The 23834-nt window shown below is 39.4% G+C and overlaps 2 protein-coding genes across 6 annotated transcripts in view; one reads left to right on the forward strand and one right to left on the reverse strand.

The window, feature by feature from the left end:
- The window catches only part of ARHGAP28 (Rho GTPase activating protein 28), a 76122-nt gene extending 60811 nt beyond the window's left edge, over positions 1 to 15311 (forward strand). For all 4 annotated transcript variants that reach the window (XM_009507044.2, XM_064442971.1, XM_064442972.1 and 1 more), the window contains 7 exons: positions 2012 to 2174; positions 3632 to 3714; positions 5536 to 5733; positions 6472 to 6615; positions 8782 to 8936; positions 9597 to 9661; positions 11512 to 15311. In XM_009507044.2, coding sequence (XP_009505339.2) covers positions 2012 to 2174; positions 3632 to 3714; positions 5536 to 5733; positions 6472 to 6615; positions 8782 to 8936; positions 9597 to 9661; positions 11512 to 11603 — 900 coding nt within the window. In that variant the 3' untranslated portion in view covers positions 11604 to 15311. The remainder of the gene's footprint in view (positions 1 to 2011; positions 2175 to 3631; positions 3715 to 5535; positions 5734 to 6471; positions 6616 to 8781; positions 8937 to 9596; positions 9662 to 11511) is intronic.
- Positions 15312 to 16627: 1316 nt separating this feature from the next.
- The window catches only part of LAMA1 (laminin subunit alpha 1), a 110908-nt gene continuing 103701 nt past the window's right edge, over positions 16628 to 23834 (reverse strand). For both annotated transcript variants that reach the window (XM_064442969.1, XM_064442970.1), the window contains exons 59-63: positions 23027 to 23185; positions 20690 to 20843; positions 19943 to 20076; positions 18707 to 18929; positions 16628 to 17164 (exon numbers count right to left, since the gene is read on the reverse strand). In XM_064442969.1, coding sequence (XP_064299039.1) covers positions 17004 to 17164; positions 18707 to 18929; positions 19943 to 20076; positions 20690 to 20843; positions 23027 to 23185 — 831 coding nt within the window. In that variant the 3' untranslated portion in view covers positions 16628 to 17003. The remainder of the gene's footprint in view (positions 17165 to 18706; positions 18930 to 19942; positions 20077 to 20689; positions 20844 to 23026; positions 23186 to 23834) is intronic.

The raw sequence follows: 23834 nt of genomic DNA on the forward strand, positions 1-23834 counted from the left end.
GTTCACTTCTTATTCACAGCCTACATCCAGGGAGCTGCTATGAGATATGACTTTATATGTAACCCTCCTATACTGGGTGGCAAGTTAAACTGCCCATACGAAAGTTTTAAATTATTTGAGTTTTGGCATCATTTAAGTCTGTCCAACAAGCCAACCAGCAAGAGAGAGACTTTTCAAAGCGGATCCAGATTTCATCCTTCAAAGCTTTCATAAATTATTATGACATTAGGACTGGATGGCATTCCAATTTTATTTCAGTCTTGTTTGGAGAAAGAAAAGGCATATGGCTTTTATATATAATATAAAGAACAGAAGAAATAAATACAAGTTTTACTCTGTCTGTAGTCTCGTTTGTAACAAAAACTCCAGTGAACGAAAAATGCATGATAGTCTACTGTAGGGTCAGTCATGTTTAAAAAAAGAAATCGCAAAAAAGTTTTTAAAAGCACTTAGGTGCATATATGAATGTGTGTGTGGGGAAGTGTATAAAATATACATACATGCTTGCTTGTGTAGATACATATAAAATGTTTATGTTACAAAAATCTTGCTTTCTATTTCTATGGCTTTTTCCTAGTTGTCAGCAGAAAAATGTGGAGTAGATTTTCTCTACCCCCTTATGATTTTGATGAGGTGAGGATTTCTGTTCCACACTTCCCAGTCAGTTACCAGGAGAGAACTTAATCCAGGTGTTTGTATAGATTATGTGCAAAGGACGTGAATACAGAGGAAGCTGAGATAGCCCAGATTACAACTAGTAAAATGTGCTAGTAAAAATGAGATTGTAACACTATATACCAAATCCTGAATGACTTTCTATTTCCTTTTGTGCCAACCATTCCACTTCATTATGTGTGACCATGTTTGATATGTCATTTCCTTCCATTCGTGAGACATGGTAAAAAGAATTCATTTTTAGAAGCTTTTCTGTCTGAATGGCTAAACTTTTTTTGTGTGTAATATTAAATTACATTTCACAAAAATGTGATCTGAAACCTGAATATTAGCTACAGATATATTTTGTCATAAATAGTCTCACAAAAAGCAGCAACAAACTTCTTATGCATAAAGCAGTGTTTGGCAGTAATAATTGTGAAAGCTGCAGTATTTATGGATATCCTTATATTACAATAGCCTGCTTCAATCTTATTAACCCAACAAATTTCTGAGGAGCTTGCATTTTCCAAACAGTGATCTGGGTTTGAAGCCAAATGCTGTTCCTACTAGGAACCTTACTGAATATTTCCATTCACACATATGTGTGAAACATTGATTAGTTACCATCCAGAACTAAATAGACCTCTGTGATAGTGCAAGATGTTGACACTGGAGCACAAGAGGATTAAAAGGGCACCCAAAAGGGTAAAATCAATTCTGTCTTAGATCTCTCTCGTGGTTTTTCAGGGTTTTTTTTAGCTTGTATTAAGTGAAGGTTTTCTGACAGTAATGGTTTGATAGCTTCATTTTTCTATGAAGCAATCAAATCTAATTTCAGCTATCCTAAAAGGAAACTTCTTTCTAAAGATGGGAAAACCTGAAGTTAAAGCCATTTGCAAAAGGCCCACGGACTTGGATGACAACAGATTGTCTAACGAATTCACTAACAGTAAGGAAAAAATGCCACTCCTTTGGGATTTAAGTGTCAAAACCTCTGGAGAGTGTTTTAAACAAAAAGACCTGTGCTAAAATTCTGTTTAACTGAATTTTCTGTTTCTAGTTCTAAGACATTGCACAAAATTGTCTTGGTTTAAAATGGTTCAAATGTCCACTGGCAGAAAGCTAGCTACGGCAAACCAAATTTACCCTCGGTTGCAAAATATCCCCAGGAATCTGATCTGTTAACCTGCCCTGAACGCCACGTGGCTGTGCCTAGGCTGCTACTGGTTTAGGGCTACTTTAATTGAACTGCGGTGTAAACCTGCCTGTTGCTTGTAATGGGATTTCTGAAGTGATTTCAAGCTGCCAGGTCAGAAGCAATGATTAAAGGTCAGATGTTCCTTTTATCTTTCAGAATCTCCATCAAGAACTTGAGGCAAAATTTTATGAAGACACTTTTGACTGGGACCAAGTACGAAATAATGATGCAGCAGGACTGCTGAAAATGTTTATAAGAGAACTCCCAAGCCCGCTCTTCACAGTAGAATATCTGCCTGCTTTCATCACACTAGTGGAAAGTAGGTGGAAAAGGAGTTAGTATGGACTGATCTAGACAAAATGTAATAGTAGACGTTGCATTTCTTTGTCTCTCTGAAGTAGAGAGAAAAAAAGGCCCAGTGCATTGCCTAAACATTTAAATTTTCTGCAAGCTTGCCTTTCCAAATGGAAAAAAAAGTCTCTGCATTTAGCTAATAGCATAGACTCATTTGAGTGGCACAACTGTTCAGTGTGAGATTTGAAATCTGTGAGCAAACCCTGGTTGAGCAATGACTTTCATATACAGACTCTGATTCACACAAATTATAGATTTCACAAATGAAAATTTCTGCAAAGTAAATTCAGGTCACTCCCCTTTAGCTGTATTCTGTTGGATCCATTTTATTTCTCTCCGCATTTACGCTGAGGTCAGAATATTCATACAGATGCATGTGATAAGAGAAAGTTTCAGGCAGTCGGGTTTTGCTTTCAGTGTACATACACCCTCTCATTCCCAGTACATTTTGTTCCTTTCTCTTCCAGGAAGAACACAGTACTGCCTTGCAATACCTATTGTCCTCATATTGTAAATTCTCTTGAGCTAGGACAGAGTGAAACAATCAGGATGGTGAATTTATTAGGCAAATTGGTACAGAAAATTTAAACTAAGAAAACTTAGAATATAAGGTTGCAGCCAAGTTTTCAGTGTCTCCATGAGGTGGTTCAAAGGGCACAAGGAGGTGACCCCTTCCTGTAACCTTCATGTACCTGAATGTGCTCCTTGTGAGCGCCAGGCTTCACGCAGTTACAGTTGCTTAGCAGTTTGGAGAAGATTGAATGTGAAGTGTCAGTGCAGATTAAAGTTACTTTATTCCCTCCAACAGGTACAGTGTCCACAAGACTCACTCTTTTTTTCTCCAAACCTCTCTCATCCACCATGAGTGGAAGCAAATGACAGTTATTCTTCCCAACTCCTCCACCCCAGCTCTTCTAGTGAACATTGCACAGTATCAATATATACCAATTGCTGAAAACTTGATGGAATTTTGTAACTGACAAGGGGCTCTACATTTATCTAGAGTGCTAGACCTGGGACAAATACTTTTTAAGCTCTAAGAAATCAATCCTCACTCCAATGGCACAAGCACTTAGCAAATTACTCAATAACAACTGTCTGAAAATTTTCTGAAAACAATGTCCATTTCAGTTTGAAAGGGGGAAATGACTAGTACTGAAAAATATTGTCTCCTTGCTATTTAAACAGAATTTTATTGAACCTTGTCTCCCCCTGTGACAAAGATACAAGATGCCGGGGAAAAATCCACTCATTACAATTGGTTTTATATTTGGGGAAAAGATCATGGTTAATAAATATCTAAACATACTAGTCTCAACCTGGCAGCAGTTGCTGTGTTTCTAGAACTGCTGACCAACAAGGATTTTAGAACAAAATAATTGTAATTGGGATTTCAAAAAAATTAATTATTCATCTTCTTAGAAATCTCCAAGATCAAGTTACAGCTACAAGCTTTGCATCTGTTGATCATGCTGCTGCCTGAAGCCAACAGAGACACAGCCAAGGTAAGTTCTCAGTTTGCTATCACCTGCCACCTGTGGTGCCTTTGACTTTTAAATGAGAGACACGGGGGTTTTTCTAACTGTCAGTTGATCAGATGCTGCATCATGAAAGTATTCATCTGTGTTTTTTGTCCTTTCCTTGACAAGATGTTCCAATTCCCTGGCTGCCATGTCTCTTACAAGCAATTAAGAAATAGATGCTGGAGGTATCCAACTGCTGGAGTCAGTAAATGGCACTCAGGCTTCATTTATTCTGGAGCACCCATTTCAAAGGAGCATGTTCCTTGCATGGTTTGGAAAAAGAAGGTCCAGGTTCTGGGTTTTCTGTATAGCTGGAATTCTCTAGGATGAAGTTAAATGAAAAGCTGCTTTCCAGGAGCTTGCCTAGTGCACTCCCAGGGCTGAAGGTCTTCCAGGCCACTGGACCAGACTAGAGGAGCTAGTCCTAAGTAAAAACCCCTGAAACTTACCTCTGTAGCACAGATGTCAGGGCCTCGGCCTCAGCTGTTTTGCCTTACAAACCCACCTCCACACCCATGTACTACTTCTTGATACAGAAGGAGTGGCTACAAGCATTTTGGGTGCTTGGCTGCCCCCAGATCTGGCTGCAGCTATGTTCTGACCCTAAGAGACACTGGTTGTGTTTTTGGACTTGTTTCCACGTAACGGAAACCTGGGTGAACAAGCTGCCTGGGAGCCCCCAGACAGTTCACCAGGTCCCCCCCTCACCAGGACCCTGCAGTTCCCTCACCCCTGAAAGGCGCCCACTGCTTAGCTTAGATTTAGCTTTATGAGTCCAAGTGCCTTCTTTACCTGTATTTATTTATACAGTAACAAGGGACATGAATAATGACCCTCTTTAAAGTGTTTGGAGTTCTACTAGTGCTTTCCAAAGAATGGGTGTTATTTCTTCCACCAAAGTCCATATCAATATAAAGCAATATATGTTAAACTCATGCTAGATGAGTAGTCTTAATTATATGAAAATAGGAGTGATGACAAAACTGAATGCATCTCTACTTGCTATCTCTAATGAGATTTTAGAAATTTCTCCAACACAGTTTCTGTTTTGTAATTTCTTGGTTTGTAAAAATGTTTTAACTTCAGTGTCAGGGTACAAAGAAAGTGGTTTTAATGGTATGATGTTGCAAAATGATTCACTGGCAGATCCCAACTCTAACCACAGCTGCAATCCATCCTATTTAGTCACTCAAGCAAAATTCTGAATAAACTGCCCAAAATTAAAATGAGGTTCCTTGGACTTTGCCATGCGTCTGCAGAAGTGACATCAAACAACAGCCACTGAGCACTTCTTGCTTTCATTATCCCAGAATAAAAATCTGGGGGTTGCTGGCAGGAATTATTTGGATTATATCGTATATGGGACTGGTGCACATTTGAAGAGAGCCTGATCACCCTGGTGACTGCAATATAAAAAGCCTTGGCCAGATGTATCAAATGAAAACCTTGAAATCTCTGAAGAAATTAATTATTCCATTGCAACAGCTTTCTCTCTTTCCTCTACTACAGAATTCAGTGCCTTAGTGCAGATATTGCACTTGGCTTATAGATTTGGGATTATGCTCTAAGCGATAGATAATATATTAATGTGTATTTTGACAACATTAACTATTCCTTTGTGATTGACACAGGTGCTTGTACCAGCAAATATTAGAGTAATCCAAATCAGAAAGCAAAACCCCCTAATTTTCACCTCCAAGTACAAATATACTAGCTTCCGAGTCAGACATGACGTGCATTTGAAATGCTGCATTTAAGAAGTAAAGTAGTTCGTGAGACTCAGCGTAACAATTGTTTTTCCAGGCCTTCCTTCAGTTCCTGAAGAAGGTGGTTGCTAATGAAGGGAAAAATAAAATGAATTTGTGGAATGTTTCTATGATTGTTGCACCAAACCTCTTCATCTACAAAGGGAAACGTGCAAACCAACAAGAAATGCAAGCAGCCGCCACCACAGCGCACATTGTGCGGCTTTTAATTCGGTACCAGGACATCCTGTGGACAGTGAGTAATGCTGGTTCCCTCTTTATGGCTCCAGTGCAGAGAAGGATTTTGATATGTGCAGCAGCTCGGTAGAAATCCGAGTAAACTGACGTTCCTGGAAGAAACATTTAGCTGTTCTTTGGAAACTGGCTTGAGTCTCCTATACCTAGAATGAGATACGTACAGGATAGGTTTGTCAGATACCTCCAGATGGAGATTTACCTCACCTACCTAAGACATCCATTTTAGCACAAATTGCCCTCTGGAGGTACCTATCCCACACCATTGTTTATACAGAAGAATGCATAGGGGAATAATTTAATCTAGATGCCCAGGTGAGATATCTAAACTTGAATGAGATTAAATGACTTTTTAAAGTGTAGCCCATAATAATATGGGCTAAAAGTGTGTGTTGCCTGCTGGACTTCCAAAGGTTGGCATGAAGACGACAACAGTCTCAGGTTGTTTCCTCATACCGGAGGGAGGGTATGATGGGGACTGCAAAGACTGCCTCCTAATAAAGTCCCTACAACTGCAAACATCACTAAAAAGTTTCATTTGGCATGAAAAATTATCTACAGTTTCACAAACGGAAAAACTGTGGGTTGTTAGAGGGAGCTACTAATTGCACCTAATTATATCTTCTGGGAATAAATAGAGCTTCTGTTGCCTAAAATTTGGTGCCTCTCTAAAGATCCAACACAAAATTTATGGGGGAAAAATTACTATATATTCTTAGCTCTGGTTTCCTCCCTTTAGGTCCCATCTTTCCTGATTTCCCAAGTGAGAAAAATGAATGAAGCAGCAATGAACAACAGCAAGAGACAGCTGATGTTTGACAAAGGAGTGAGAAAACTTCTGAGGAGAAAGACTATGGAACGGGAGAGACCTGAAAGACCAGAGGTGTGATAAAAATATATCATTTTCAAGGGCAGATTTAACCAGCTTCCCTCCTTTCTTATCTCATAAAAGCTTCTGGGAGTGGGGAGGAAATTTTGCCATACAAAATAAGCTGATTTGGGACCTATCTTGAAAGATGTGCTTCCCAGTCTAACAGCCTGATAAGCTTTGGGGACTGACTGAGAAAAGGTGAGGAAGGTAGAATGATTTTATAGCAGCCCAAGTTAGAAGCTGTTATGAACACATGCTGGTTTTGTACCTGTTTTATAAGAAAATGGTCATACGTGGCCTGTCCTTGACAGCAATGATCTGTAGATATTCAACTATCTGTAGCTGAGTAGTAGGATGGTCCAGTTAGGATTAATTGCGCTTACCCGTGCCCTGGTCCATGCCACTCTCTATTTTCCTTGCAAACTTAAGTTTTGCAGTTTTGCACTAACTTCCTAAGCAGAGAGAAAATCCAGTTTGCCCAACATAGACACAAAAACTGGGTCTAAATTTTACGTGCCTAATGAAGTAGTTTGTGTTGTTATTCCCCATACAGTCAGAGAGGTGGATGCTTTGAAGTATTTCCAGAGCTCCGGGTGCAGTTCAGACTTAGGAAAAAATCTTCATTTGGAGGTCTTAAAGCCACAAACTTTCCTCCACTGCCTAGATACAGAGTTTAGGAACTTACCTGAGGCATGCTACTTCAGTAGACCCCCTTAAAATAGCTTATGTATTAGGTGTAAATATAATTTGCGCAACAAAGTATTTTGCGTATACATGTACAAAATATCCAGTCTCTATAGCAGCTTAAGTGTAGTATTTCCATGTAGTAAATACCTTTAATAGCCTGGAGAGAATGTCTTTAGAATATTCCATGGAGGTTTAAAAGAATGGAGATTGGTGAATTGTAAGAGGAGTAATCAAGGAACTGGTCAAGGACTCTATAGTTATTGAAGAATAATCTTGAAGAACAAAATAAAAGACAAATTAGGAAGGAGTGATATTAAGAGATTATAAGAAATAGAGAATAAGTCACCTAATACAGACAACAGAGAAAATGCAGAAGGAACACCAGCGCGGGGGGGGGGGGGCAGAACACACCAGAAAGAAAAAGGATATGTAAGAACCTTGAATCCATGTTAATTCAGCTTTTTTGAGAATTCATTTGCCAGTATTGACTGAAATATATTGTTGGTAGAACATACAGTTGTGCTGCAGATGGAGACATAGGTGGTTTTTTAAATGGCAGTGTAGACTACTGTGTTGCAAAATTGTATTCACCCTGGAACAAATACAGTGAGAGCTTCTAAGGAGAGTCAATTACTGCAGTCATTGCATCTTTGGGAAGGCAAGTTCATTGATCGTAGTAATTGGCTTTGCATCTAATAAAAACGGGACTAACCATGGCAGGTAGCTGAAATATGAAGGGCAAATTGGAGGCAAACTCTGTTTGGATAACTAAGTTGAATTTTGAGAGCACTTAACACAATCCCTGGGTCTCAGATGTTCTAAATTACACAGAGACAGAGACTGGAGAGACTATTGTACTCTGCTCAGCATGGTATTAACTGGATTAGAACTGGAATGCAAACCTTGCTAATTGATTTATCCACCATTAATCATGGAAGAGTGCATAAACTTCATAGATGATCATTTGAACCCTGCGCAAGGTCAAATTTCAAATTAACAGAAACCATATGGTACTTTGGCATTTTATTGTACATGAGCTTCAATCTAGCTGAAGCTATAGGAAGTGGAAACAGAGAACTGGATCTTTGTGCCTCAGGAGAATTTAGTCTTTAAAAGGAAGAGCAGATATTCCTCATCATTTTTATGTACTTTTAAATAAGCAGTTGGTTCACTGACCAACGTTACCAAAATAACTTAAAAGATCTCAGATAACAACTTGACTCAATATTACTGCAAGCAATTAAAATTCAAGGGCTGTACTTCATTCTGCATGCATTTACGTGATACTTACCAAGGAGTTTGTGTCTTTGTGTTATATCTTATTATACTGTACCTATAAATTTGTGTTTGTATGACTGTAAATGTTTTTGAATAATTAAGTGAATCCAGGGCAGTGATTTTTGCAAACCACCTCAAGAGTTGCAGAACTGCTTCTGAATGGAGCTACAGCAATATTTGCCTTAGACTTACTCTACTGAATATTGATTTTAGGGAGCTGTCACTTTTCCCCCATACCTGCAGTCTGACATACCCGAGGGGGTGATAAGAGTTTATGCTCCACTGCATTCGAAAGTCTCTATGGCAATTCAACTTAACAGCCAAACAAAAGCCAAAGACATCCTGGCTCGATTCCACTGTGAAAACAGGTGGGTAAATCAGAACATTTTGTTTTTTCTGAGCAATAATGTCAGGATCATTAATGAATAGACTGTCCCCTTTTCAAAGACTCATTGTGACACAGGAACTATTTTTCTAATCTAAAATTGCTAATTTATAGTTATGTTCGTCAAAGAAATTTTAACCACTGATTTCATCCTTTATATTTTACTTAATAATTGGCTCCCATACAGAGTCATTCTGCCCTCTGCTATGCCACTACTGAAAATATTCATTTTATAGACTTGCTGCATAGAGAACCCAGAGGGATTGTCTTATATCGGCCCATAAAATGTTAATATTTTTATTTCTGTAAGCTAATAATTATTAAGTTATGGGAAATGGTAAATTGTATCTGAAAGTCTTTTCTGAAAAGTCTTCCCACATTACTGCATAATTCACTTTTTATATAAATAATAAAAAATACATAATAGAAGGCTTAGTTAACTGTGACACAGTAATCTACCTCTGTAGCAGATTCAGTATTCTGCAGTGCTCTGTTTGGCTGAAGTCCTTGCTTTCAACAAGTAAGTTCAAAGGGGCAAAAATATCAATTTTTAGCTTAATAGAGATGGTGGTTGATAAGGCAGTGGTTGACAAGGCAGTGGTTATCACAGAAAGACAAACTGAAGATTTTTTTTCTATCCTAGCCGCGGTTCATCACAGAACATGAGAGGCCAGATCCAAAGTTTACATGAAATTGGAGGAAATATAGGTAGGTCTCATTTTTGAAAATTCAATTCTAAATGTCCTTAGCCTTCTAAACCACCTCAGGGCAATGCTGTTTTCACACAGCTGGGTCTCTCCTACCTTCCAGACCATCTGCAATAAAGAAGTCTGACTCAAACACTCTTAAAATCAATGTAACGACTCCAGCATGACTGAAGGGGCACCATGCAGGACATAGTGACCGGCATAGTGACAGCTGGAACTCAGCAGGACTCCTGACAGCCTTGCCAAATTCATCTGACCTTTTGCTTACCTCTCTCACTCTCATAATCGAGCATTTTTCCATGGTTAAGAGATCCTTAGTTTTCCTCTCGTGAGCACATTCAAGCCTTTTCCCAAGACCTGTTTCTTCCTTACTGTATTTAAGTGTTAACCTCTTCCAAATACAAACCTCAGAATTGAGAATTCAGCTCCTGCATGTATGAGTGTACCATAGTCATACTAACCCTTGTGCTTTATTTAGACTGTAAATTCTTTGCAGTAGGGATTTTGTTTTCTTCTGTGTTTCATGTAGTGACATTTTTGTAGTAACAACAGTGGCTTGCCACACAAGTTCCTGGCCTAAAGGTCGAAAACCAGATTTTAATTTGATATTGCACAGTCCTGACTCTTCCCTTTCTCTAGTCATACTAAAACGCCGGATGCTCTGTTGGAGTCTTTTGCCAACTGTCTGATTAGATTACTCCTTAATTCTTCTAGATTCAGCTTTAAACAGTTTCTATAAAGTTATTACAAAACGTCACAGACTTGCTTCAGCAGCAGTCATGAAGCAAAGTCATTATTACTGAAGATATACAAAACTAAATTTGATTAGTGATTTGTTTTGCCTGGCTACAGAGGATGACCAACAGATGCTAGAACAGGAGAAGATCCTAAAGGCCTTGTGAAACAATTCCAAGTGTTCCCACCATGCTTTTTCAAAAATCTGGACATTTAATTTGCATCTTCATTTAAAATTATTTTCATAGCCCTATATCTCTCAGGGTATCTTAGTCCACTGATGAGGCATTAATTCATTTATATTGCTTTTACTTGAATAAAACCATTAGGACCCCAGTGACCTTATAAGTAATTGTACAAAAATGTCACTATAATCCTTGTGTCACAGCAATGTAACCTCACCAATTAAATGGCTTCATCATCCAGTATAAAGGCAATATAGTCCAACAAATCAACTTAACTCAAAAACTTACTGCCTTATTACTCAATTAAGAGGCACCAAATGCCTCTTTCTGTGGCAAAAGGCAGCAGGGACTCTCCAACCACCCAACTCCTAGTCCCAGTCACCACCCAGCGAAACCCTCACACTGCCAGACTTCAGAGGACTCTTTGTTTTTTCCTTAACCAGCAAAACAACAACTACCAAAACCGTGATATATTTCTTCGCAAGGTCTTAGCTGGATAGGAACATATGATTTACAGAGCTACTTTTTCAGCGTTTAAAAGAGCGTAGAAAAGAAGTCACAGAGTTGTAAATCCAACCCAGTATACCCAAAGAAATATAAAACCCAAACTGTGGCACTTGCAGCAACAGTGTTGTTAATGCTTCTAAAGAAACCGTAAGATTTGTTCACTTTGCCTCGTCCATAAGTCAGCGTAATGCAGGGCATCCTGCCTGGAAGTGAAAGTGAATTCATGACTCTCACTGAGTAAAATCACTGGCAAATTTAGCAAAGCCCTGGTTTGTATCCAGGCAAGATGTCAGCTGGACACACCTAACGAGGCTCGCTATGTGCAAGTCAGAGATACATTCAAGGCCATTTTAATATAGCTCTGTCCCATTTACTAACGTGCTCAAACCACCCTATGATTCATGGCTGTCGACTTCTGTTTCAGGTCAGCACTGTTTGGATCCGGATGCATACATGTTAGATGTTTACCGTGCAAATCCTCAGGCAGAATGGGTGATAAAACCAAAAGCAAGCTGAAGCAGAAGGCTGCGGCGTACTGGACAACGCCAAATGGACAAGAGTGATGCCTGTCATTTTAAGAAGCTCTTGGCAGAGACAAAACAAGACAGTAGCTACAGGATATCATTCCTTCCTACTGCACTGTCCAACTGATGTTCGCCATGTACTACTTTTGGTGTAGGCACTATCACTTCAGCTTCTGCACCATCTGAAAATATCACATCAGTTATGCTTTCATATGGGTTACACTTGTGCCAGTTGGCCCACGAGCTGAGGAGGAGGGACCAAGGTACGGAGGCACAGAAAACAACCTGTGCATATGGAGTTGTTTGTTTCCTGACCTGGTGTTAGAACATGAGTTTTTGGAAAGAAAGAATCCAGCGGCATCCACGGATGTATGAAACACTACCGACCACAGCGTAACACAGAAGCATCACAGAGACATTAAAGAAGAGAAGGTATCTGTCAAGCATGGAAGAGAGAAGCTCAAGCCGCAGCGGTGCTAAGATGTAGCTGTGTGACGAAATCAAACTTTTCTGCTTAAAGTAAACCTGTACAGTGTGCATCACTGCAATATTTATGTCTCTCAGTCACTCCTCATGAGTACTTGATGCTGGGGGAGGGAGGGAGACAGGAGGAAGAACTGCTGTATAGACAGCTATACTGCTTTATGTATGTACCACTGTATATATTACTACCAGTCTTCCAAAATGGTCTGTCTGGATCACATCACTGTGTGCAACTGTAGAGCCACAAACCATTTTCTCCTTCCTGCCCCCGTCACACACACAAGCTTTGGGAAACAAATGCTAGAGGAGAAGGGCCATATTCCCCTGGCTCCACCTTTTACTTGATACTCTCAGATTTAAGTCTGCGTAATGCCATAATACGAGATATATATTAATGGTGCCACTTACAGACATCACCTTTTTTGTTAAACATTATAGTTTCTTCATTTGTAATCTAATTCCTTTTCTTTTGTTTATTTTATCTTAAATATGTAAGCAACTTTTATGCTATTCAGCTGCATTGAGAAGAGAGATCTTTGCCCAGATCTGGTATAACACAGCATGGAGGAGAAAAAGAGCTTCCAGTGAGCAGAGGGATTTCATACTCTTATTTAACATTTACACATTGGGGCCTTAAAACCATAGCCAAACTAGGCCCAGTTGTGCTGGGAGTTTTACAAATACATAGCAAACTGCAGCTCCTTTTACAGATGGCACACAGGCTGACAAGAGACCAGTGGACTGCAGCTGAACTGGGAATGCAGCACAGCAAATGTTACACAGTACATCTAGTTTGTAGCCAGTGACAAGGGTGAGCACAATTCTTCACCCAATCCTCTAGTTTTGGGCTATACCTTAAAGAACTAAAGCATGTTTGTTGAGTAGGGAAATCACAAGTCTCTGGAAAAACACAAGTATTTTCTTCATCTTTGTCTTACACAAAAAATGGGAACTAAAGCCTTCAAGTGCACTGCAATGCCTCCGTCACTGGACGATGATATTGCACAATGAATTCACCCACAGTCTGACAGCAGCGGGTTTTGCTCCTGATCTGGACACACAGATGAGGCAGAAGCTGGTGTTCTGTTTACCAGGTAGCAACGTGAAAGCGTTCTGAACCAAGTTCTCCAGGTGAACATAAAGTATGGCAGCCTGTAACTTGCGATGCTCTGCTGAAGCTGTGCGATGAAGGCTTTCGCATTCTAGAAACCCTACTTCTGGTTCAAAGTTAATCGTGTTCTCCAGCAGTTAACTTTCATTGTTAGCGTTCAGTAAAAGAAATCAACGTTGAATCAGTGATTTTGATTTTACCAGCAACATTAATGTCTGCAGAGGGCAGATCCCATCTGCCTTTCTTACCTTCTTGAGGTAAAAAATGGTAAAATTCAGCAATGTTATTCTTTCATTTTCTTTAAAACAGTGAAATTTTTAACTTTCTTGGTTGTTTTTTTTTTCCCCTCTTAACACTAATGGATGCACAATTGCAGCCAGGTTAAGACCAGGACAGTTGTATTATGAAATACGCTGCTTATTTTGACAACTATTTATTTTAAGTATATGAGAGATAGTAGATCTGTGGTTTGTTCATAGGACTAAGCATAAACATTTTGTCAAGTGCTTTGTTCCCGATTCCCTGTAGTTCCCTCTGTGGCAATGGACAACTCTTTCTACTATGATGCCTTTTTCTTTTAGCTGTAAAACAGGACTAGTACTTTCCTTATAAAGGTAACATGACAATTAGTTGAGCTAAATTCTGCTCTCGGATGCAGCAAAACAATTCCCTGAGCAGAACAGGAGTTATAAACATCCGTCTAGGGAGGACAAACTTGGCAAAGGGGTTTTATGTGCAAAGTGCTTTGAATACAAAAAGCATCATATAAATGCTAAGCATCACTGTATTTATAGCCAATGAAAGAGCTTTTGTGACTATACAGAAAGCCTAAACGTAACCAAAGAATTTTAAATGTCATAGCAAATGATATAACTTTCTACAGTAGTTTCAGACAAATACATTGACCTCTTCCGTCTTGCCCGCTCACTTCGCTCTGTGTTCTCAATGGCCTTGCAAGGGCAAGTACAGAGCACCCATGTGCTCACACTGTAACTTGCTCAGCATGTTCTGGACCCTGAAGTGAGGACCTCATCGAAATTATTTCCGAAATAGATGTCACTGTGTGCTGTATAGGATAGAAGGGGGTTTTGGAAGACTTCCACCTTTTCCCACTTTGCAACTTAGGAAAGCCAAATCTGATGTAATGAAATCCATCCCAGCAACACTTGTTTTATACTAAAATTGCCTATAACTTTATAAGACATGCATATTAGCAGATGAACTAGGTTCTATGCAGAGTGCCCAGACTACCACAGCATGGCCAAGTCCCTGCTGTCTCTGAAACAGAATTGCAAAATTCTTTTTGATATAAATGGACCCAATGACCCATGGGTGCTGTGGTTAATAGAGTTACACATTAAGTTGTTTTGTGTTGCTGTGATACACTAACTTGATTTAATATGCAGCAGACAAACCAAACAATCCCTATGACATTTTTGAATACAAGGTCTCAACTTTAGGCCTTATATTTCAAAATGCCAGAAGAGGCACCTGGAATTTTGTTCCTCCTAACAGCAGTTGAAGTCAAAACCAAGTTATGATAGGACTGTCACCTAACAAAAAGCAACACATGTGGAAAGCTATTAATAAGAAAGTGGTAGCAAGCAGGGAGAAACTTATTCGGCAAACTCCAAAGATGCCTCAGCATTTATGTACTCTGTGGTTCTACAAAGACAGCATTTTGCATATCAACACATAGAGAGAGAGAGAATGTATTGCAAAAAGTAGGTATTGGAAACAGACTGGAATGCTCTAACCTGTTTATGCAGCTAATGTCATTAGAATGTGTGCGTGTGTGCAAATGTGTCTGTGTCTATGTATAATATTGACTACCTCACTGCATTTTCCAGGAAAAAATATTTTGGCTTAGAGGCTTAATATTCCAAAACTTTCTATTACTACTCTCACCTCTCCACTCATCTTTTACATTGATAAAATGTTTCTCCTTCTACGGGGTAAGATTTGGGAATTACAAAAAAAATATATATTAAAAGACATTTAGGATATGGATGAAATTTTATCCAAACCATGTCGCCTCAATTACTGCTTGTAATGTGAACCTCATGAGATCAGATCTTGGGGTTAATAGATAACAAAACCAAACATAGTGCATTTCAGTTTTTATCTTTCAATGGCTTTCCATTAATGTGCGCCTTCTCTGGAAAATAGTACGATGCCACTAATCAAAGCAAAATGTTTGTATGTACGTTTCCTTTACAATCCTCATTATGTTATGTGTTTTGTTGAAGTAAGCCCACATGTAAGCGTATTTGTACAGCAGAATGTGTCCATTGTATTGTATCCATGTGAAAAATAAAACCAATACCAACAAAGAAAGCTCTTCAAATCTAAACACGTGGTTTTCAGATAGAAGCAGGTGACAAATTGCAAAAAGCAGTGGTGAATCTCTCTTAAAAGCAACTTGTGTTATAGCACCTGAACAGCACCTGAACACAAAGGACCACATTCTCTCATCCTCGCTCAAGTGGAGCAGTTCTTTGCTCCAGGAGCCCTTCTTTTGGACTACCTCGATGCAAGATACAAAATGACACTGCTTGGAATCAATGAAGTCAGTGACAAACTGCTTTGGGGTTTCACTTGAGCAAGTATTTTTTAAACTAGTATGAAATACATAGAGCAAAACTGACTTTAGAAAGAGTTGTAAAAATGCATAGTAAAAGCCAAACAAAATTGTAAGGAGCAAACAAAAATATCACTAGTGCAAAGAGTAAAAAGGAGATGGAAGTGACTTGTAAAGGACTATGTTTATTATAGATGCAACTTCAAGCACTGCTCAATGATCTGGCTGTTGATAAATGGATGTCCTTACCTGAGTCAGATCTAGTGTGTGTCCGCCAAACCTGGCTCAAGCACAACTACTGGACACCTCATTTTAGAAACAGAGGCAGACACAGTAGTTCAAGGTAAAGACAGAACTGCTGACTGGCCTATGAATTGGGACTCACAGAGTGCCAAAGGCGGTTCCCTGCGTCCTGTAAGAAATACTGTTTTCCCAAGAAAGATGCATCAGTTCTCATTCCCAAAATACATAGTTATTCCCAAGCCAGACCCAAAACATTTCGTCACCAATACATTTCATATGCGTCTCTGTGCTGTGGAGTTGCTGTTTGTCCTGCAGCTGATTACATGAAAACATCAGAAGGAACATAATCCTCCTAGACAATGAGCCTATAATGGGTGTTGGAAGCACTGGATATTAAGGCAAAACAAAAAAGGATTTGAGCTACCATATAAAATATAAATAAGAATATTCTATTCATTCGACTCTGACACCTTCAAAATCATGCCTTTAGTCTCCTGCTCCCTCTGCTGGACTCTATCCACTTGTACTTTTCACTTAGCCTCGAGGCTCTTTTTCTTCTAACTGAAATGTGTGGACAAGTGAACTACATGAAATAATGCACAGTTTATTGCAGGTTTATTATGTGGTCCAAAATTATTAACTTTTTATAAAACGACCAATAAACAATAAAATGAAATACTGTCAAGTAATCAAAAGAAAACATACTGTAAACACTGATTAATAAAAATTCCCAAAAGAAAAATACCCAATTAATGCCATTAACATTGTAGTAGAGGTATTTGTTGTTTAAAACTGTTTAGTTAAAATGCAGACATAGACCTTCTGACTAAAAAAAATAAATGACCTGAGTTGGAAAATAACCAGAAAATCAGAAAGATGCAGGCTGTCACCAATTCTTTTCATTATGAAATGAGACTGAAAAATAACAGATCAACAAAAAACCCTCTCTCAGTCCAGACAGGCTTTGCTGCAGTTCAGTGCTCAGCCCCAGGGCAAGAATGAGGAAAGATTCCACGCAGGTCAAAAGCTCTGCTGAAGTCAAATAATTCTGCCTGTTGGCCCTTGGTCAACACGAGGTTCCTCAAACAGCCACGGAAGGAGCTCTTGCTTGTGAGGCAGTTTTGCTTCACATCAGCTGAAAAACAAACATGAAATATGTAGAATCTATTTACAGGGAACTGAAATCAAAGATCCAGGTTATTATTCACCAACTTTCCCTCTCTCCAAAACAAGAGGTTAAACCGACACCTGAGGAGCACCAAGTTCCATTCATGTTTGGATGATGTGGGTCATCCTGTCATGGACATTCACTGCTGCCTTCAAGCACAAGCCATGTGCTGGGATAACTTCTGCAGAGTTTGCAGAAATAATTTATCCCAGGGGAAAAGAGAGGTGTCTTCCAAGTTAAAATCAAAACTCTGCCAAAACATGATGTTGGTAGAGGGTCCAACTCTTTTTTTCCATGCAACCCGTGAAACAATTCATTCCACTTCTACAGTACTCAGCTAAACTGAAGAATTTATCTCTCATTTATAAACCCTAATTTTTTCAGCTAGAGCACAGTTGAAAGAACAATTAGTATCACATAAGCCTATTTTTAAAAAAAAGTTTCACAAGACGCTGATAAGGCCACTTTGGTATTCGAGGAAGACCAAATATTAATCAAGATGTGGTTAATTAGCATTAATTAATTTTTCATAAAGCACCCAAACCTCGTCCAACAGAAGGCTCTGTAACATTGCAAGCTATTATCCCTAAACCTTTACAAATATTTAAAAGCTAAGTTTGCCCTTCAGTCCTCACCGCCCAGTTTTCACACAAATGGAAATATCTGAACTGATAAACTGTAACAGCTGTTTCAGAGACAAATGTATATGGGCATTTTATGCTATGTTTGAAAGCATAAGACATTCAAAACCATACAAAGCCTACTCGCTTTCAGTACTGATGTGTTCATTAAAAAGCATGCCTGCAAAAAGGCCAAACTCATGATGTTCAAAAGTCAATCCTCTTAATGAGTACATTGTCTTGGCTCAAATTATCAACTAATGAGTTGCACAGCTTAACTGAAAAGTAATTCAGCTGTCTATTTTTTTGCGCTATCTTTTTATATTACCATCGTAGTATGATTGACTGACTTCAGAGGGAATTTGCACAGAACAAGGGAAATACACGTTCATCTGCAGCGGCTTGACTTCTGCCTGCACAGCCCTGACATGAAACATTGCCAAAAATAAAGCAGAGAAGTGCACCAAACCTTGCTTAGATGAACGTGAAGGCAAGCCTTAATATGACTTTGACTGCAAGAGAACCACTCCTCAACATACACAGCAGGGATATTGTGAAGTCTGAGAGAGGCTGTGAAAAACAAACCATGTGGAGGAAATCCTTCCCAGAAACTAAAGAGCAGTTTTGTGTAGGAAAGTGATACGAGTTCAGTTGATCTTGCCAACACAATCAACAGCTAAATGAAGCTCTCCACAAAGAGAGTACACACAAATATTAATATGCTGTGACCTCAGCGACAATGTGGAAAATGGTAACTATTATTTATAACTCAACCATGAACTTCATTAATCAGGGGGGTGGAGGGGAGAGAGCTGGAGGGAGGGAGGGAATGTGTTAAAAGTCATTTTTATGACAGAGAGTGAGAGAAGAGAAATACTGTTGCACCTACCAGGATAGCCTCCAACATATATGGGATTGTTCGTATCTGCAGATGTTGACTGGATGTAGGGATTATCAGTTTGAACCAAATTCCCATCAATTACCAGTGAAATGCTATGTTTGCTTTTGTTTGCTTGAAGCTTGTGCCATTTTCCATCACACAAACTATTTGTGCCTCTTGGTTCATATGTAGCCGTTATTCTGCCAGCTCCGTTGTTGACATGGAATAAAACCTGTATAAACAGCCAGATGCCAATAAAGACATAAAGTAAGACTACATGAACTAATTTACCTAGATAAAAGCACAATCATGCTGGTGCAGAGATTTCTGTTTTAATAAGTGTTTGGTAATTAGGCAAAGCTAATGTTTACTGTGATGTATAGAGTGTGTCCTTATTGAAGTATCTTTAAAATCTAAAAGACATAGATCTATCCATGCAACAGCCTGTTGGGTTAGCTTGGTATACTTCGCTTGGGATTTCAATCTTTCTTACAAATACGAATGAAGTAATTTTCTCGCAGAAGCTGAGACTTCAGATCTGAAAGAAGATCCACTGTTTCTAACTGAAGGAGAAAGTGAAGGGACTGAAAGCATTTGTCATTGCCAATACATGTGTTGATTTATTTCATGCATTTATTTTTCAAAGCAACAATTGCCCAACTCTGTGGTGAGAATTAATATGTAAATATTAACTGAGAAATCATGTTCCACAGGAAGAGTGATATTTAACACTGTCTCTAGCTAGGAAGTTTTGAGTCAAAAATGAGCTATTGATTGTTAAAAGGTTTATGGAGCATAATGGCCAGTAGAAGTAGAGTGAGTTTATTGCTCATTAATATTAAAGAAGAGATTACGAAACAGGGTGCTTTGTACATGTAATAATGTTTATCAAGAACAAGTGTAGCTCTATGGCAGAAAAAGTATTAAGCTACAAGAAAGGTATATATTTGGTCTAACATACAAGGTGTGTAGTAGAGGAAGTCACAGTGCCTGCAGGCTAACATAAATTACACTAATTAAAAAGGCAAAAATAGTTCCAGAGATTTCTGCTAATCTCACATTTTATCATATGACCATGATGAAAAACCTTGAGACTGAAACTCTGGCCCATACCAGTTCTGTGGGGATTTGGTTTGGACATTTTGCCTCCATCACATTTCACTGGTGTCTATTTAGCGCTACACAACAGTTCTAGCCTACCAGTTTTAAGCAAGCTTTGTGAAATGAATGCACAGGGCAGCTTACCTTGCCATTTACAATCTCCAGTCCAATGGCATCAACCTTAGCACTGCTGACCCCAAGAAGAACACCATGCACCACTGTTGTACGAAACTCCAGTGTGATGTTCACATCAGACCGCACTTTGTAACCTTCTCTGACTGAAAAGAAGTTATAAAGCTTCTAATGCAAGACTTATAACCCACAGTACAAAGTAGAACACATATATTGTCATTAAAAGGCGTAAAAAGCTTGTTAATTACTCTGCTGGGATACGACCTTGTGAAACATCTGGAAAGTAAGTTTGCCAAAGTCATAATTCACATTTTATACTGGAAAAGATAAATTCCCAAATAAGTTTTCTTTCATTAATTTATTACATTCTATCTCATTTGTAAGAAACAACAAAGAGCACAAATGTAACCCTTCATGTTAATTCACAAGTTCTCTACATCTTCTGTCTCCACACCCTTTAACAGACCTTAATTTAACATTATGAACATGGATATTCTTAGCTAAGAAAGAAGTAGTTCATTTCTTTCCCAGTGCTAGAATCATTAGCTCTTTCATTTGTGGTGGAAGATGGCCCTTTGCAGAAAAGGCCACTTTTGGACATATGGAGTTAAAGGAACTCAGCTAGAAATACATATGCAGGGCATGCTCTCTTTGTGTGAGGAGTCAATTAATTACACACAGTTCTAGCAAGACCTAATAATAGTACATTTTCATTAACATTAATTCAGTAAGGTACTGCTTTCATTTAATGACACTTACCAAGAGCAGCAAAGCCACTCCCATCAAAGAAAGTACCGTCCTGCACTGTTACATAGCATTTATTCACAGCAAAGATGGAGACAGGGCTCTCGTTGTCCAGCTGTTTGCTATTAATCGTCATGCTACTAATGCAGGCAGGAATACTGTGAGTCACCTAAGCATATCGAAATATAGAAGTTAATGTGCAATACAAACTGCTGTAATGCCCTCTTAGTGATTCACCTGATGTTACTGTAAATAAAAAATTCTCTGAACAAAACACAGCAGGATCTAAAATATTTATGCAATTACATTCCTATTATTACATAGAAACATAGAATCATTAAGGTTGGAAAAGACCCCTAAGATCTTTGAGTCCAACTGCTAACCTGTCACTGCCAAGTCCACCACTAAACCATATCCCTCAAGCACCACATTTACCCTTCTTTTAAATACCTCCAGGGATGGAGACTCCACCACCTCCCTGGGCAGCCTATTCCAATGCCTGACAACCCTTTCGATGAAGAAGTTTTTCCTAATATCCAACCTAAACTTCCCCTGGCGCAGCTTGAGGCCATTTCCTCTCGTCCTATCGCTTGTTACTAGGGAGAAGAGACCAACCCCTGCCTCACTATAACCTCCTTTCAGGTACTTGTAGAGAGCGATAAGGTCTCCCCTCAGCCTCCTCTTCTCCAGATAAAACAACCCCAGCTCCCTCAGCCCCTCCTCATAAGACTTGTTCTCTAGACCCTTCACCAGCTTTGTTGCCCTTCTCTGGACACGCTCCAGCACCTCAATGTCCTTCTTGTACTGAGGGGCCCAAAACCAAACACAGGACTCGAGGTGCGGCCTCACCAGTGCCAAGTACAGGGGCACAATCACTTCCCTGATCCTGCTGGCCACACTATTCCTGACACAAGCCAGGATGCTGTTGGCCTCCTTGGCCACCTGGGCACACGGCTGGCTCATGTTCAGCCGGCTGTCAACCAACACCCCTGGGTCCTTTTCCTCCAGGCAGCTCTCCAGCCGCTCCTCCCCAAGCCTGGAGTGTTGCATGGGGTTGTTGTGACCCAAGTGCAGGACCTGGCCCTTGGCCTTGTTGAATCTCATACTGTTGCCTCTGGCCCAGTGATCCAGCCTGTCCAGGTCCCTCTGTAGGGCCTTCCTCTCCTCCAGCAGATCGACACTTCCACCCAGCTTGGTGTCATCTGCAAACTTACTGAGGGTGCACTCAATCCCCTCATCCAGATCATCAGTGAAGATATTGAACAGGACCGACCCCAACACTGAGCCCTGGGGAACACCACTCGTGACCGGCTGCCAACTGGATTTATCTCCATTCACCACCACTCTCTGGGCTCGGCCGTCCAGCCAGTTTTTAACCCAGCACAAAGTGTACTTTTCCAATAAATTAGATAAGTATTATATATATATATATAAATATATATATAAAAGTATATTACATATACTTATATAAAGTTACAAATGTACAAAATGTCTTAAAGTCAAAATAAATATTGTTTAGAAACACAGTATACACTCTCTATAATATATAGGAAGAATTGTATTTCGTGAACGTGAGCAGGGAAACTCCCAACAGTTAAAGACATTCCTAATATGCTTCAGCAAATTAACAAGTAAATTAAGATTTTGTATAACATTTTGCAAGTATAGATCACCAGAGTTCTATCCAGCACAAAGATTAATTAGAATTTCTCACTATGACTATTTGCAGCAATTGGAGATTGAAAGTATTAAAATATTTGTTAGCCCCATCATCCAATTAAAAAGCACAGGCGAAGAAAGTATACCCAGGAACTGAGAAACATCATTATCATCACTGGAATCCTCCCTGAGATAATGGCCTGCACAAGGGGGAAGGTGACAAAAACCTACCCTCTAAAAGCATGTGTAAAAAGTACATTTTAATCTCATCTAGCTAAACCCGGCCTTTCAGAGATATTTATGGTGCATAATTCTTATTTGAATGAAATAGGACTTGGGTACAAAAATGTCTGAGATTCTAGGTCTTATTTTTATCTTTTACTGTGAAACACAGGAAGTTATATTCTACATCCATTTTTAACAGAGAGATTGATAGAATAAAAATTAAAATCTATGAAGAGCTATTACTGAAACACAAGGATACAACCTCTAGCTAGAGTCACTAAGCAATAGAAAGCTGGAAAGATTTATCTGGTAAAGAGTCATTACTTTCTTTGTTGTTTCCTTCCCTAAGTACTTTTTTTTTTTCGCCCCTGTCAGAGACAGGATACTGAATTAGTTGGGTTTGATGCAGTGCACTCATTCCAGTATTGCAAAATGTCAGAGATGCCTCACCACCCCAAACCTTCTTACATTCCCAAGATTCTTCGGCACATAGTCTAAGGGGAGCCCTCCCACGTAGAGCTTCCCCTCCACGTCCAAAGTGCTACCATCTCCAAGAGCACTGACTGCTGCCGATTCCTGTCCATCCACAATGATTATACCTTTTCTTTTAATATATTCTGTCTTTACCTGGAAAAAATGAGAACATGCAAACATCAATCAGTAAGATGAATCAGTTACCCAGTCATCATTTGCCATAGAAGCAAGCAAGACAACTTTTTAGTGGTTAGATTGCTTTAACATACTGTAGAGGCATCCTCTTGAAATTCCTTGTGAGGCTGAGACCATTTCAGAATGCAACCGAGCAGCTAAATTGCTTCCTTGCCTCCCCAAGGGCTCTCAATGATTGCAGGTTGTCCTGTGGAAGTTTTTCAGTGTCTTAACAATCATCATTTAAAACCACTAGTTTACTGCCTTAGGATACAAGCACATCACTGACTTTGAAGAAGGGAGTACTGCACTGGTCTTCTGCAATTATTGTGCTGCCCACCGGCTGAGCCATCTTAGCTCTCTGAAGTGCACGCTCCTACACTGTAATTTTATGATGGGCAGTGCGGAATTCGCTATGACCAAAAGGCTTTCCGCTTCTGTCCATCTTGTTCATTCATGACCCTATGCCTTCTTTGCACTAAAGCAATTACCCACATGCAGATGAGGGACTTCAAATAAAGTCAGCTAGCCATTTAGTCTTTCCTGCTTACTTTTAGCCCCACTCAGAATCCTGACTAGGTTCAACATGAGGCTTCATGAACATTTGGGTTGGTAAGGGCATAAAGTA

This window comes from Phalacrocorax carbo, chromosome 2, assembly GCF_963921805.1.
Source record: "Phalacrocorax carbo chromosome 2, bPhaCar2.1, whole genome shotgun sequence".
NCBI classification, from domain to species: domain Eukaryota; kingdom Metazoa; phylum Chordata; class Aves; order Suliformes; family Phalacrocoracidae; genus Phalacrocorax; species Phalacrocorax carbo.